Source organism: Triturus cristatus, chromosome 3_2, assembly GCF_964204655.1.
Source record: "Triturus cristatus chromosome 3_2, aTriCri1.1, whole genome shotgun sequence".
Lineage (NCBI taxonomy): Eukaryota > Metazoa > Chordata > Amphibia > Caudata > Salamandridae > Triturus > Triturus cristatus.
Genome location: NC_140584.1, coordinates 732,553,479 through 732,569,897, shown reverse-complemented (window position 1 = coordinate 732,569,897; position 16,419 = coordinate 732,553,479). Strand labels below are relative to the sequence as shown.

Here is a 16,419-nt window from a genome sequence, read left to right as displayed (position 1 = left end):
CAAGATGACTTAGTAAGGATAGTTGTCTCATGACTTGCAGTTGACTGGTTGCTTCTGGGTTCCGTAGGTGCCGGTCTGGAGTTGATTGAATAGGAAGGAGGAGAAGAATTGCATGACATTACAAATGAGTCCCATTACATCAGGGGGTGGATGGTCAACATTTCAGAAGATGGCCTATGGGCCCAAAGGTGTCAGGAGGAAGGATTTAACTTTTTCTGTAGTGTGAAAAGTTCTCTGCATGTTACGTGAAGGAATTAGTAGTAGTGTCATGTCAATGCTTTTCTTCCATTGTCTTTACTGTTTGCAAACTGTACTTTTGTTGTGCATAAAGTTAAGGGAGAACCAAGGAGTCGATGTTTTGCACTATGTATTTGTTGGTGTGTCAATGTAAACCAGCCGAGCATACGGGTAGGTCGCACGCTCTCGGCAGCGATCGTTAAACGCGGGACGATTTAGCGCAACTCTGCATCGGCTCATTGGAGCCTTCTCACTGACCACCATGGTCGGCAATTCTGTTGTATGCATTAAGGTATACTCTATATCTTTCTTGCACATGGGATAATGCAGCACTTAGTTAGACATGTGTACGTATCTGTCCCTTAATGAGTAGTTTAGTACACTTTGCACACGGTCCTGATGAATTGCCTTGATCTCCCTAGACTTTATCTGTAATAAACATGTTGACCACCATTTACACCCAGTGCTAACGTGGACCATTATATCCACCCAAGCTCATACCTGTTTTGAATATAACCTAGGGCTCAACACATGAAAGGCCCCACCTCACTGCACTCTACTCACACAAGACACCCTCACTATTTACACCAATACTACACAGATGATAGCTCAAAAGACCTCCCGCAAAGAGCCCTCCTGCGGAGCCCGTTTGGCATTGCGGTGCCGGTCCAACGAGGAGCTGCCCAATGATGAAGCATGGCACCCCCCTGGGTGTGTGAGGGCTCTTGCTCCTGAAGGACCAGATCCCCGGACTTGATCACTCGGGACCCTTCCGACCTACTCCTCACAGGAACTGCACACTTTAGTTTTTCAGTCTTTATCGGTGTGTCAATGTATACATGGTTTTTCATGAGTGAGTTTGTTGTGGTGAGGGATCTTGTTGTCACAGGTTTGGAGGGGAGTGTCATGGTGAGTGCAAGAGAAATTCGAACTGTAGGTTGACAATACAGAAGTGCCTGAAGGATGCGAAGGGTTTTTGATAATCCCACAAATTAGCTGTCAGATAGGGAATCGGTAACTGTAATTTTTTTTTTTTAATTAAAGCTAAGAACAAGGAAATCTAGGTTCTGTGTTATTATAAACACTGAAATTGTACACACAGCAGTCCTGCCCACGGGTCTTTGTAAAAATTTCTGGCTGAGGTCCAGAAAAGTGCATGGGAACTTGACATAGGGCTAGTAATGGAAAGTTAGTCTGGAAGCAGTTCAGGGGCTCACATTTTAGTCATATGCTGTCAGTGGCAGAATACTGCGTTTCTCAGTTTGTTTTAAGACTTAAAAACACATTTGTAAAATTCTTCCGTAAGTACCCTTAATGGGAATGCACTTTAAAATGATCCCACTAGAGATGCAATTAATCTAGTGCCCAAGGCTACATATGGCGTCGTAGTTTTTGAAACTAATAGAATATTTTTGTATTTTTTAGGGTATACAATGGACTCACATTGAATACTTCAACAATGCCATTATTTGTGATCTAATTGAAAATGTAAGTTACCTTTTTTTTTATACATTCTTGCATTGTGTACATTTCCTGTAAAATGTCTTTGTTGCTGGTAAACATTTAATGTAATGTGTGCATTTTAATTGAAGGGTCTATTCATTGATTACAAAAACAAGCAGCTAATACATGATTTGACAGGAATAGGATGAAATGCCTTTTGTTAACAAATGATGCCACATATTAAGTGAACTCCGTTGCATTCCAAAAATTGAGGGGCCAATTACGAGTTTGGCGGTCTTCCTGCGGGACCAGTCCCAGGAAGGACTGCCAAGCAAGTGGCAACTGAGGGGGAACAACGTGTGCCCCCATCCACAGTGGGCAATCTGCGGATTTGCCCTGGCACTCTATCTCGGGCCCCTTTCTGCCTACCTTTTCTTGGCGGGTCCCCGCCATGAAAAGGTAGGTGGAAATCCAAATCCTAATCAGTACGGCGGTGGTGGCATCGATACCGCCGCCACTGAGTGGTGACGGTGGTCTGGTAGCAGTCTCACTGCCCTGTCTTGTGACCTCCAGTATCGTAATCAGGCCCTAGGTTCACATCCTCTGACCTCCTGTGACACTAGAGACACAAACCAATTGATACCCTAAAATTCATTGGAATACATGCCACTAACCTTGCAGATTTTGGGGGGGACCAGCACAGCGTGGTATGTGACATATAGATCATGGATAAAAATCGACCTTGAAGGAGCATTTGCTTTTACCCTTGTAGCACGAGGGGTTTCGCAGCAAATGAATATGTGTACCACTTGACCAAGCATATTTTTCTGGGGGATGCTGATAAGGCAGTCCTCCTTGCTGTTTAGTTTTGCACTAGTTTTTAAACAACATGTTTGCTGTAGCTGGCCATAATGCTGATATTAGTCTTTTAGGTGGTGAGGCTTCCATGGCTCTGGCACACTGAGAATATCTGATGGTAAACACCTAATTTGTCACTACGCTATGCATTTTAGAATCTAGCTTTTCGAAAGAAACACATGACCTATGCTGCATTCGCTTAATTGCATTTATATATGAGAAATGGGCAAGGTGCCTAATTCTATCCTTAATGCTGCTATTTGAAACTTGGGTATATTTGTGGGAGTTTGCATTACCGTCTGATTAGATCTCGATCTCCTTCATGTCTTCCGAGCACATCCCCCTTTCTGACCTCAGCCTCTCTTATTTGTGTACTCATTTTGTTTCCCACTTGTTTCTGCCTCCGTTAAAACCTACAACAGCAAAACAGTCATCCTCTCTATTCTTACTTGATCACTTAATCACCTGACCTCCACTTGTCTGGACGTTCTTGCTGCCTCCACTTAATTCAGCCTCCAGTCCTGACATAGTCTACTGCTAGTTCTCTCTACTCTTTTAGATCAGGATGTGGTGATGGACTGTCTTATGTGCTCCTTTGTTGTGGTCACTCAATCTAAACACAATTCTGGTATTGAAATAAGGCAGGAGCTGAAGAAGGAGAGAAGTGGTGAAACTCTTCAGATTACCACTTTGAGCATAGGATAACTCTTAGAGACTTTGGCATGAAACAAAGTTGAATTACTTAAATAAAAGTAATGTGGTCACCTGCGAATTAACCTTTTATGATATTACTCTTTGTTTGCATCCTGAAAATGGCTTTATTCTTCAGCTGTCTAAAAGTAGTTAAACTAAGATGAATGAGTATATAGCAAGCACAGCATGGCTAACATAGATTGTTCTTTATTGGCCTCCCAAAGAGCAGACAAACACCAACAATACAATTCTTGGATTGAACCATGTGGAAATGTGTCCAAATGCTGATGTTAACATCTGAGACTGAACGCCCTCAAAGCAGCAAAAACCATACAGAGGAATCAGGCAGAAAGGTGCTGCAAGAGGGGATTGTAATAATATGTGCAACAGATAGTAGTTAAGTCTCTGGACAAGAGGAGCAGGAGACTGGAAGCCTTGTGGAGAAAAGTAGCACAGGTGCAAACCTGATTCGCTATCCAGACTTTCCTTAGCAGTTACGAAGATGTTTCCACTGGGAAACACAATTCAAGACTTAGATCAGCATTTATTGAAAGCACACAGTAATAGGTTGAAGGAGATAGTTCAGCAAGAGGACAAACCATCTCCAGTACCTGAATGAAGCTCGCATTGAATGACGCAAACATTGTTAATGGTCAAATCTCAACTATCCACTTTCTGTTTAGTCAATAATGCCTTCCCTTCTACTGGTGGTCTAAACCTATTTAATTGCCTGCATGTGTTCGGACCCAAACAAGATGAAGTTATGATTTTTATAAAACATGGACACCAGCTCACTAAAAGTGGGGTGCTATAGCACTGTGTGCCTTTTCTGTAGGCGTCAGGTCTTATTCCGAGAGGCAAGAAGGAACATCCTCAGTGACAGTGGTAGAAAGTGCTTGCGTTTGAGAGCTGGGAATTTTAGAAGGAATAACTTGTTCCTGTGCCAAAGGCACTCATTTAAAGAGGCGGTGCCACAAACTAACGGATATGGCTCACATTTCTTTCAATCACAAAACACCTTTTGTAACAGATGAGATTTGCTACCTCTTGCCCTTCTACATCTGTTGAAGGAAATAACCCCAGCAACTGGATTTTGGGCACTACAAGTTATGGCTATTGCATGAAATGTGGCAGCTGTCATGACACCTTTGACCAAGTCAGACTGGCACAAGCGTGGAGCTATTGCCCCGCCTCTTAAAGGAAATAATAGCACCATTACAGCAATGTGCCTTAGAGGACGTTCTTTTAGATGGTAGAGGTTAACAGGTGTGTACCGTTGGGTGTCTGCTTCAGGATCTGCATGAGCTTTCTCAGACCTAAATAGATTTATTATCACATTGCATTAAATCTGGTTTAGTGCCACTGCCTGATATTGCCGGACGTGCATTGAGCCCACCACTCCTCCTGCTGGCCTGCCCTCAAGACTCTGCTGTGTCTCCGCTCCAAAGTAAAATAATATGATAACAAAGCAGTTTCATGAACTACTTTATTATCATTTTATTTTACATGCATCTACACATTCCAGCAGTGGGGCGATGCTCCTCCGCCATAACGGAGTTGCCACCCCTGCTCTCTCCATATTGCACCATTGCCTATTCTTAAATTCTCACCCGCTGATATTCCATCTTTCATACCATCCGAATATTTCTTACCAAAAGGCCACTTTACCCTCACAAGATCTCCTTCACTGTAATACACCTCTTCAAGCCTCCTAACATTTAAGTACCTTTCTTTATTGGTTACTTTTACTTATTTGTATGGTATTTATTCAACTGATGTTGGAATGATGGAGGGCTGAGTTGTCCCTGCAAGCGTTCAAACTCTTGACGCACAGATCCCTCAGAATACAGTGCATGATGTTTAGTTCGGTGGAGCATCTTTGGTAAAATTATGCCAAACGTGTAAATGTATAATAAATACAATGTGCAGAATTTGTGAGCTCTTTTAATTGATGAATTTTATTTTAAACATGTCAATATATTTTTGTACTGGATGCATTTTGTATTTGCCTTATTTATGCTGTTCTCCTGTTTAATTCAGGGATCCTTGTACACAGATGTCGCAACAAGGAGCCGAGACGGCTGCATTCTGCACATAGTGGCATATTTTCGTGTTATGTTTTGCGTGATAGAAAAGTGCATGACCACCTGGCAGCTGATGCCAGAGAGAAAAATAAAATAAAATGGCTCCTTAATAGGGCTGGTGTTAGTCAAGACCTTTCGATTTATAAGAATTATATATATAGTATATGTACAAGTGCTTCCAACAGCCCTCTTCATCCATTGGTATGTTGTTGTTTCATTCACATTTTTCTATCTACATTCCGCCTACCACAGCAAAAAGCATGTGGGTCAGTGGGTCAGGCCACGTCTGCCATTGGCTAACTGCAGTGTGAGTGGCAGCATTCTGCTTGTTCATAAGGAACACATCATTGCACAAAGTATTTCCTCCTGTGAGCTTTTTGAGACCAAAAAATGGTTTTGTTTTAACCATTTTTTTTTTTTTATTGTTGAGGACCTGGAATCTCCGCCAACGATAAAGTTTAACAATAAACATGTCATAACAAAATAAGCATTGACAAAGCCAAAAGTCTGATAGGCACAATAAGGTGGCAATACTTGTTTTTGAATTGAAGATGCTGCTGCAGTTCAATAGTTCAAAACCATTTGTCTTTCTAAAAGATAAAGCCACCTTTTGGAAGCCATTCTTGTCTTATTTTTAGGTTTATTGGCCTTATTATTTCTTGGCAGATGGGTTACTCTGTCGGATATCCCAGATATATCGGAGTACCTTAACCTAAGATAATTGATCAATGATCCCACACATCTAAGCAAAGATCTTAAAGAAATAATTTGAAATGTTACATGCTTTTTAAAGAATTGTATCCCATCTTGTGTGTTGCATAGTTCTCTTTATTTTGTAATGATGCAGATGTGTTTATATATTTTTACTCTAGTATTGCTAAGAAATGAATGTATACATGTGTAATTGTTCGTACAAGCCTAACCATGTGAAACAGTGCTACACAATGCAGGGGAATGGATTCAGGAGGGAGTGAGAGTCCATATTACACTGCTAGGGGACCAGTCTTCACATGGGGTCCTCTGAGACTGGGTGGGTTCACAACTGGTGTTTCTTGCTGACAGGTTGGCCTTTGAGGATGTCTGGCTTCTATAGTGACCTGGAACAGTTTGCCTTGGGCTCTAAAGGAGGCAAGGACATTGAGCTCCTCTGGCCCCTATTGGATAGTAAAAGACAACCATAATTAGGATGCAGTGGGCCCTCACACCCTTTTGGGCACTTGATGCAATAATGTGAGACAAGCCCCTGGGCTATTATTTCTACCACCATTAAGTTAAGCTAATAGTTAATCCGTCTGCATAGAGTTGCTGCAAACAAATTGTTACTGGAGTTTGAAAACCTGCTCTTTTGTTGCAGAATCAAAATGGAATCCTGGCCATGTTGGATGAAGAATGCCTGCGGCCTGGTACTGTTACAGATGACACCTTCTTGGAGAAGCTCAACCAGATCTGTGCCACACACAACCACTTCGAGAGCAGGATGAGCAAGTGCTCTCGCTTCCTGAACGACACCACCCTGCCCCACAGCTGCTTCAGAATCCAGCATTACGCTGGCAAGGTACAACGTGGACGTGTTTCTGTATTGTTACGATGCCCAGTCTTGCCAGGAACAAGCACTATAACATTGTAAAGAAAAATGTAAGGGAAAACAGAACGAAAAACATTTATGGGCACTAGCATCAAAAGTGCATGATTCTTAATGTGTCTTCTTTTAAAACTCGTTTTATATTTGCAAATATGTTTTTTTTATTAAGTGCAACCAAGAAAACAGAACTTCACCACGATTGAAGAAATCATGCAATAATGTTGTACTGCACCCTAAGTAGCCTCATTCAAAGTTAGAATTTAAGGAGCATTTTTAAGTGGGCAGAGCAATACCTGGAGATAATTCCATGAGTTTTGACTGAGCGGGCCATCTCTTCTGGTAGTGAAGATCTGGAGCATAAATTTTCCAGTATTATAGATAACTTGTTTCCAAATTATACCTCTGACAGATGTAATACCTCCAACGCATAAATGAGTCTTTAAATTTCGACTCATCGAATGGTGCTTTCAAAGAACTAGCCAGAGAAGAATATATTTTAAGAAGACAGGTTAACTCTTTCATAGTCTGTACATCTTTTGAACCTGTTTGGTAATATCCGATACTAAAGCCGACTGGGATAAATGCCATTATGAAAAGGTAAGGGTATTTTCATTTCATTTGCAAGCTGGTTCTGAGTTTTGCACCTCTAAATAGTAGAAAAAGTGAAGCATTAGTGCTACTCAGTGGTAAACCCACACAGTTTCCCCTTTTTCACCGGTTTTCCCATGCAAATCTCTCTAGGTACTGACTACATGGATTGTCATGGGGAAAACCCGTCCATGTGCCATTTGGACCCGACTCTGAACTTGAAATCAAGTATATTTAGATTTTAAATAAATAAATGTTTTTCCAGCATTTATTTAATCTTGTACAACAGCATGACTGAGTTACCATCTCAACTGACATTATTATTGCTTACCTCTTGCTCATTATTCCAGTTTGCGTCTTCCATCTGGCTACATCTTTGTACCTCTTCCTGAATTCCAGATTATTGCCAGAAGTGCAGGAATATTTCGTGTGCATGCAGAAAAGCTCATTCTTATGGTGTTTCATCAAGCTCAAATTGTTTGCATCTCATTTCCCATGCCCTGAAATGTTTTAGAAGGTATCTTTTAGATATGTACATTACCTTTGCAGCTGCCCTCCAACAGTCTACGCCGGTAAACAATGATTTTATCATAGGTGTTGTGGTGGATGACTACATCTGTCGCTTGCTTCTGCCCACCTTCAGCAGCGTCAGTTCTGCAAGTAATTTACTGTATCTGGGATTCTAACTTCCGTATGACACCATTTTACCTGACATCTCCAAGGGTTTGTAATATTTTGTGTGATACATAAGTAAATTCTTGTGTAAACACAGTTTGAACTTGATTTAGGGCTGACCATGGTGGTCGGGATGAGTCTGAAGGTAGCATAGGTTGAAATGGATTGTTTTAGCTTTAACATCAGGAGCTGCGGCTAAAGCAAAACTTTGATATTCATTATGTTTGTTTGTTCAGGAGTTTGAGAGGAAAGTGGATTGGTGTGCATCACAGTATTACGTAATGATTGCACCAACCATTTAATAGTCTGATCTGTGGTTAATTGATTCCATTTTCAAAAATTCTACTTGAGTGGGTAGTTGGGGAAACCCTTTCCAAGAAATGGCAATTCCCCTTTTAGATAGCTTTATTGCAGATTCTATTAGGAACCTTAAATACTGCAATCCTTAGTATGCTACCCACGCCTAGTGTGGAACATTTGAGACAATTTTCCACATCCCCACCCTGCCATTGTTGCACTTTGACAGGTTGGATCTTGTCTGATGAGTTTTACAGATTCTGCCGCAAAGGCTCAAGAAACATCTATGGATATTGATGCCCCAGGCTGGGAGTCCCTTACTCCCTTTATGAAGTTATCAATTACCTTAAATTTGATGACCTTTGAGAACTTTGAGTCAACAGATTTGAACAGCATCGAATGTCTAAAAACTATCGCGTACGCATTATTCAAATTCAATATTAGCATCAATCATTTCACAAGAGCTGCCTAGCAACACGACCGAAAACCAAGGAGCACGCATCCTCCAATCCCCGAATTAAATGAGTTGATTTTATCTAATGTTTTGAGTGGTCTCTTGTGGAAGTAATTTGGAATATATAAGCAAACGACCCTCAATAAATGAAACATTTTGAGAAAAAAAAACTTTCTTTGTTTAACACGGCCTATTATAGAAAGTGGAAGCTTTCCTACTTCAGAATACATACATTATGTAAAGTTTTGTGAAAAGTACAGCTAGTGGAAAACGGAACACTAATGTAACTCTGAGAGACGATTCTGTGGTCTGAAGAAAGCCAAAAGATGATAGGTAGAATGCTTGACTTAATCCCAGCTACTAGTAATTACTTGGGCTGCATTCCAGTCCATCGTTTTTTGCCCACCATGTAAGTCTAGACAGAGCCCAGCCGGATGCAAATAGACCTTGGTCAGCTAATGGTCAGTCATTGTGTAACTCAGTAATGAAAGCACAGCTAAATAAATGCAATTACAATACAACAATTTTCTGGTCTTTTAAAAACATGCACATACACGAATATTGTGCATGTAGTATATAGAAAAAGTGTAACCACGGCAACTTGGTTTCTGTCCCCACACTAATTCCACCAGCCCCGGCATATCCATGAGGATATTTCCCTGTACATGGGTCATCCAGTTTAAGTAGAAGTTTGTGATACAATATTCTTGGTAAAGAAGATAGGTAGAATCTTTGCATGCAGTCAGCAGTGGACAGTTTAAGTTCACCAATGTATCAAATGATCCTGAAGAGAGAGAGAGTGAGTGTGTGTGTGTGTGTCTGGTCCTCAAGACTAAAAACATAGACCCAGCATTTAGTCTTCGAGGAATGGGTAATCCCTATGTGAACCATAAGCCCTCTGCCTCTAGGAACAGTTTCATTTTAGCTGTATGTATTCTGGGACTTGATAAAATAATGCTGCCCCACATATTGATCTGCCTTCCTCCAGGGAAAGGTATGCGGGAATCCCATGGCATTATTTTACCTTTATCCTCTAAAATGTCTTAGAATGATAATGTTCAAGTGCTGCTTTCAACCCAAGTCGCGCTTATGCTTGTTACCGATGTTTTTTTGTTTTCTTATTCTGCATCACTCTTCTTTTGCCAGTGGAACCCTGTGCCCACCCTTCCTTCCACCCTCCAAGCTGACTGCAATCTAAGCGATCTCTTGGTCAATAGTAAGCAGCATCACTGAAGTAAAAAGAGAATGTCTTATTCAATGCCTCTTTCATTCAAGTTTTCATTCTAAACTAGCATAACTGAAAAGAGCAATGGAAATTAGAGCCAGTTTGCACAGCTTTTTTTGACCTTGTTGCACAGACCGGAATTTTGTTTCCTGCCAGGTTGAGTCGTCTAAGAGGCAGGGGCGACTCTTCTGTTTGAGCGGAGGAGCATCACCCCACAAAGAAAAGCCCCAGAGCTGAAACATAAAATGGTAATAGTTTATTCTCATTTTATATTTCAGCAACCGACCCGTCCTGAACTGAGTGATAGGACTGGGCGTGGCCAGTGCGGCTGAGTGGGCGCAGGGAACAGTGTGCTGTAAAATGTGCATGTCTCTTTAGCTGTCCGTCTTGCGACAGCCAGCCTGACATGCACATTTTAAACTTCTATAACGTATCTTAGACAGCTGGGCTAGAGAAAGCTTAAAGCATAGGCATTCAGTGCTCTTGAGAGCGCTGAGTGCGGCTGCTCCTTCCAATCCTGCTCTTAAACTGATGAGAGCAGCACCAGGATTGGTCAGGGAAATTGGTTGGATCACGTGTTTGAGCCTGCCCAGGAGAGAGACGACCGGTGGAGGACGTCGTTGTGTCACGTATCAAGGTAAGTGTTTTTTTTTTCGTGTGTGTCCTCCTCCTCCTCACCACCCTCGGTAAATGACAGCCGACACTGCTGAGCGAGCTAGAAGTATGTGTTCTTGAGTCCTGCTTTGTTGTTGCATATTGTTGTCTGAGTTCATATAGGCTAGTGAAAATCTGTCCATAGTGTGATTCGGTCTAGTTTCCAAAGACCCATTGTGGGCTTACTTATAGTCTCCTATTGCTTACTAGTGGTTGGCTTTACTGTCACACTCGTTTGCTTGTTTCTTATTCAATTGATTTCTTTCTCCCAGCTTGAATATGTTGTATTTTTCACTTACCCGGAGCAAAGCTTCTTTACCTTCTCTCCAATTGACTGGCTTCTTTCCTTCCATTACTCACTTTTAGGATACTACCTTTTTTCTTGTTGCTTAAGCACTCTGACAATGCACATGTTTCCCAGCTCTCTTCCTTGTATGCTCCTCCCCCCAAATACCCTCCCTGCCTTATTTCTGTCTCCGTCATATTGCAAGTTCTCTTGCCTTACCCAAGTGCTGCTATTTGTTATTTCCTGGTTTCTATGTGTTCATGCTCTGCCAGTGAGTTCCTCCTAGAATGATGTAATATGGAATGTTGGGGGTCAAAGACTACAGTTGGAGAAGGGCTGAGCAGCATGCTGGCTGCTCCTGGTGGGGCTAGTCTTGGACAGAACATCTGTACCTGTAACTACTTCAATAAATACTCTTGAAATACTACAACCAGCCTGGAGTCAGTTACTCCAATTTTATGGCGACGAGTTGAAGCAAAGAATGTTTGTGTGCTACCTCTAAGGCCTTCAATTTCAAGTCTGGAGTATCTGAGTACCTACTCTCAAGTTGAAACAACTCTTCAATCTACAGCTGCGTACATTCAACAAACTGGCACACCACAGCCCCACCAGTGATCTCCCATCGGTCGCCCTCTACGCAAAAGTGCTAGTTCCAGTCTCTACGTTGCTCAAGTCTCTGCCTGCTGTGCCTACAGCATCTCAAAAGGTCTGTTCTTGCTATCCCTACAGCGTCTCAAGAACTCTGTTCCTGTTGTCCCTACAAAGTCTGCTTTAACTGCAGCTCAAGTCTATGGGATTCATTCTCACACGTTCAATTTTGCTTGGGACAAGTTTACGTCTGCACACAGTGTCGCATCTACATGTTCTCTGCTTCCAGCCAAGCACCCTCACACTACAGAGTGTAATTCGAAGTGCGCTCACACAGAAGTTGTTTTGACTGTTTTCAGAAGTGCCAGAGGCTAGTGGACATACTTCAACTCTCGGACTACGCTAGCAGTGGGGATATGCAGTGAGAAACAGTGTCCCTTCAACCCTCAAAAGATCAGTTTCTGGTGTCCCTACAACTTTATTGAACTGCTTCCGCCAAGTCATCCTATGTTTTACTCATGAGGCAACTCTACAATTTGCCCAGTCAACTTTATTGCGCACTCAGAGGCATCCATCTAGGTAGCAGTATGGTGTCATGTGTATGAATGTCCTTGCGGCCATGTTTCACAGTCTATGGACCGTCCCTTCAAGCTCCAAGGTGCATTTACAATCTGCGGAAACTGGAGTTGGTGAGACATCTTTGTCTGTTATTGCTGGGATCGTTTGAGCAACAATGCGTGTTCAACCGCTATGTGTTTTTTTTTTTTTTTTTTTTTTTTTTAACGCCAGCGCGAGCCTCTATCTGCGCGCTCTCTCCTACCTGTTTTTTTGCGGTCCTGCAATGTCCGTCATGTTCCTCTGCGACGCATGCTCCTTCTCTGTCGAAGATGTTGTGAGGAGCACCGGGGTACCGTAAGCCATCCGGCTCAGCGTGGGGAACGTGCCTCCATCTTGCGTTTGGAAGCAGCACCTGCATTATCGAGCCGCGTCCTTCTATAGTCCGAAGTGTACTTGCCAACCACGGTTTTCAAATCTCCCGAGGTTTTCTCCTCTCGAAAGGGACATGGATGGAACAAATAGAATCAAATCTGTGCTGCGCATCTCTTAGTATTTTTCTGGACTATTTTGGTGCATCTGATTATTTCTCTGCAGGTGCCATTACGCTTTGTTTTAAAACCTTGTGCATTTGACTGAGAGCCACATGTCTTTGCCGCATATCTTTCCCATTTCTATGGTTTGAGTTGCCTAAATACCTGTGGAGTATGAGATTCCGTGGAACTATTCCTTAATTTTTTTTGCCTGTTTCCACATTTACTGTTGTACACAGGGCCTCTGATTTTACGTGCATCTGCGCCTTCTGTTGACTGCCTTTGTTGCACAAGGATTTTCTTATTCAAACATTTTGGGTGAAAGATCGCTCATCTGGTTTGTTTCGATTTTGTGAATATGCTATTTTGCACGTCTTGAGGTAGTCTTCTTGAGGTCGTCTTAGTTCGGAGGGTTACTCAACATTGATACTACAGTTTTGTTTTCAGTGTATTCTCAGTCATACAACCATTTACGTTATTGATGCTGCAGTTCCATTTTCAGTGTATTCCCAGTCACACAACAGGTTAAATGAGAGTAAATGAAGCAACATATTTTGTGGGTTTCCATGTGTCGTTGGACACCCATCCTGTTCACATATCTGTGCACAATATCTATTGTTCCTGTTGTACAGTGCGCAATGTTTATCGTTTCTGTTGGGTAGAGTGGACAGTATTCTCCATTCAAGGTGCGTCCAGTGCACAATGTTTACCTCCGCAGAGGTGTGTCACACAGGTTTTAGTCCTGTTGCTACAGTGCACTACCTGTGCACAACATTTTAATCTCCGCTGTAGATTTCTTTGCACATTCGAATTTTTACCCTCATTGGGTGTATAGTTTGGGTTCCAGTCCCATTACCATAGTTCAAGGTTTTCGTTACAGATTGTGCACAACATTTTAGTCTCCACACGAGATTCCTTTGCACATTCGAATTGTTACCCTCATTGGGTGTATGGTTTGGGTGCTAGTTCCATTACCATAGTGCAAGGTTAACGTTTCTAATGGTGCACAACATTTTAGTCTCCACGCGAGATTCCTTTGCCAATGGGTGTGCAGGTGGCAGTCATTGATGGTTTTTCTCTGTCTTTTTCTTTCTTTGGTTTTATAAAGAAGGGAGGATGGTTAATGGATTATCTTTATCTGTGTTCTTAATTCTATTGTCTCCCACTACTCTTCTTGTCTCTCCCTGGGTTTCTCTACTTTCTTCCGCTTACCTAGCTTCTGTTTTCTCTGTTTATCCGCTATGGTGTTTTGTTCTCTTTTCCTTTTTGGAAGAAAGAGGGATATGTTATATCCTGGTTTCTATGTGTTCATGCTCTGCCAGTGAGTTCCTCCTAGAATTATGTAATATGGAATGTTGGGGGTCAGAGACTACAGTTGGAGAAGGTCTGCTCCTGGTGGGGCTAGTCTTGGACTGAACTTCTGTATCTGTAACTACTTCAATAAATACTCCTGAAATACTACCATCTATCTGGACCAAGTTACTACACTATTCCTCATTCATGCCCCATCAGTTCCTCTGTTTCCTTATCAGCACCACCATCTTTTTAATTTTTTTTATTTATTTAGTTCATTGGAGAGGACAGATAGAAAAGTGCTGCAGGCCCTTCTTTAAAAATAAAATTAAATGAAGTGCTTCCTCTCTACTTTTTTTATTTTTTTACTGACAAATCTCAGGTTAGTAAACAAAAAAAAGCCCCCAAATCATTTTGTGGGCACACATGCATAATGATGCATGTGAGTACACACCATCACACATGCGAATGACTGCAAAATGATAGGGTACAGCATCACCAAAGGCATTGACCAAGCCAATAGGGCCTAGTGGTGAGATGTTTTGGCTTATCCATTGTTTGTTTTAGTCTCTTCACTGTGAACTGAGCTGAATTGGTGTGTTAGAAATCTATTTCTTAATATCATCTTTGAGTGTTGCTCCATGTGAGTGTGGCTGATCGAAACAAGAAGAACAAAATCATTCTTGCGAATACTTGTATAGAAATCTAGAGGGGAGATCTCATGAAACGTTATGTGACCAGACCACGGATGCCAGCATTTAAGCCCATGGACAATACAATTTATCAATCTCTTACATAGATGAGTAAATGACAGTCAATATCTAAACACATTTTTGATTACATTCGGTTTTCTTAACTGCTTGCTTAACAGTTTGTTAGCTCTGCAAACTATAGCCCTAACATCTGCCATACAGACCATAACTCGCCCATAAAATGCAATGGTCAGGTCATCACCCTTGATGTAAAATGACATAAGTGCTCTTGTTAGTGACTTGATATATCGCCTTACATTTAACATTATGAATGACCCAAATATGTATACAGAATTAACACTCTGTGTATGTTGCACTTTAAAGATGTGTGAAGTCCTCTTATTTATAATTATAAATATTGTGAGGTCATAAGCATTGCGATTGTTGTGTGAGTTATGGTGTGCATAGCAGGAATCTGAGCTATAGTTTGTTGAGGTAACAATAACTGGACATTTTCAGGGAGTCTTCTGTTTTAATGTGTAACCAGCAATGCACTTTAGCTGTTTTTTTGCAGAGATTTTGAGGTGAAGAGGTTTTATGACACTCTACATCTACCATCTATGGAACCAAACACCTCCACTGGAGGATAACCTCCTTCTGTGCATGGCTTTAAGACAGCTGTAATGCAATCTAAAAGTTAAAACCAGTTCTAGTATCTCATTTTTTGTGGACATTTGTTAAAAATGTCAAAGTTGTTAGCAAACGAAAACCATTTAACTTTGCCCCTTTTTTCCAAATCGACAAAAAAAACTCGATTTTTTTTCTTCTGGCTTAACTGGAAATACTACCAAAAAACTCAATTGACAAATTTGTTCAAAACTGGTCAGGAATTTACTTAAGGGTGGCAAACTTATTTGCTAGCAAACGTTATATGCCCTCTTCAACCCCAACCATGTCCCTTGGTGGATATGCATGAAACTCAACATATCAAAGTATGTTAAACATTCCAGGTGTCTGGAACTTTTTGTGCAGATGTATGAAATGGCGCTAAATTTACTAGCAAATAAAAGCTGTTTGGACCCCTCGTCTTTAACCTCTCGTGCCCCGTCCAACCTTCCCAGATCTCTCTTAAATCCATCAGGGATAAACTCACTAACAGCTGCAATGTTTCATGCAAATTTATTAAACATCACCAAAGGGGAAACAGCCATTACAACGCAGCTGCTTCCCCTCTTAGCAGTCAGCACACATGCGTTACAATGCATACTTCGTTACCACGTGTAGCCTTTATCACGCATGCCTTAACAATGATTTACATTGCAAAGGAATGTATGGAAAATGGCAGCATGAATGCTTAACATACAGGAAATCTTGCCTTTGAATGCAATTCCAGTCCCACGTTTGCCTCTCGTGTTGTGGTATCACATTGCGGTTCTGAAGGCTATCGGTGTAGTTAGAGGAAACCCTTCCTCTTTACGACGAGCGTCGGTCAAAAGAAGAGCGGGAGAGAAGGTGAAATTAGAGATGTAAGGGAGATTAGGTCTGGGGCGGGGGCTGCTGATTTACATTTTTTAGCTGGTCAGGGGTAGTTTTTAGAAGGACTGAAGGTGTCATGCAGGGGGTCAGATTTTAGGACTTAGGGGAGGGGTAGATTTTGAAGGGCTGGTGCATCGCGCAGGGTT

General features: G+C 41.6%; 1 protein-coding gene across 4 annotated transcripts in view; it reads left to right on the top strand.

Annotated features, from left to right (window-relative positions):
- Positions 1–16,419, top strand: part of MYO1B (myosin IB) — a 715,692-nt gene that overhangs the window by 415,195 nt on the left and 284,078 nt on the right. For all 4 annotated transcript variants that reach the window (XM_085648784.1, XM_085648782.1, XM_085648783.1 and 1 more), the window contains exons 15-16: positions 1,663–1,725; positions 6,670–6,870. In XM_085648784.1, coding sequence (XP_085504910.1) covers positions 1,663–1,725; positions 6,670–6,870 — 264 coding nt within the window. The remainder of the gene's footprint in view (positions 1–1,662; positions 1,726–6,669; positions 6,871–16,419) is intronic.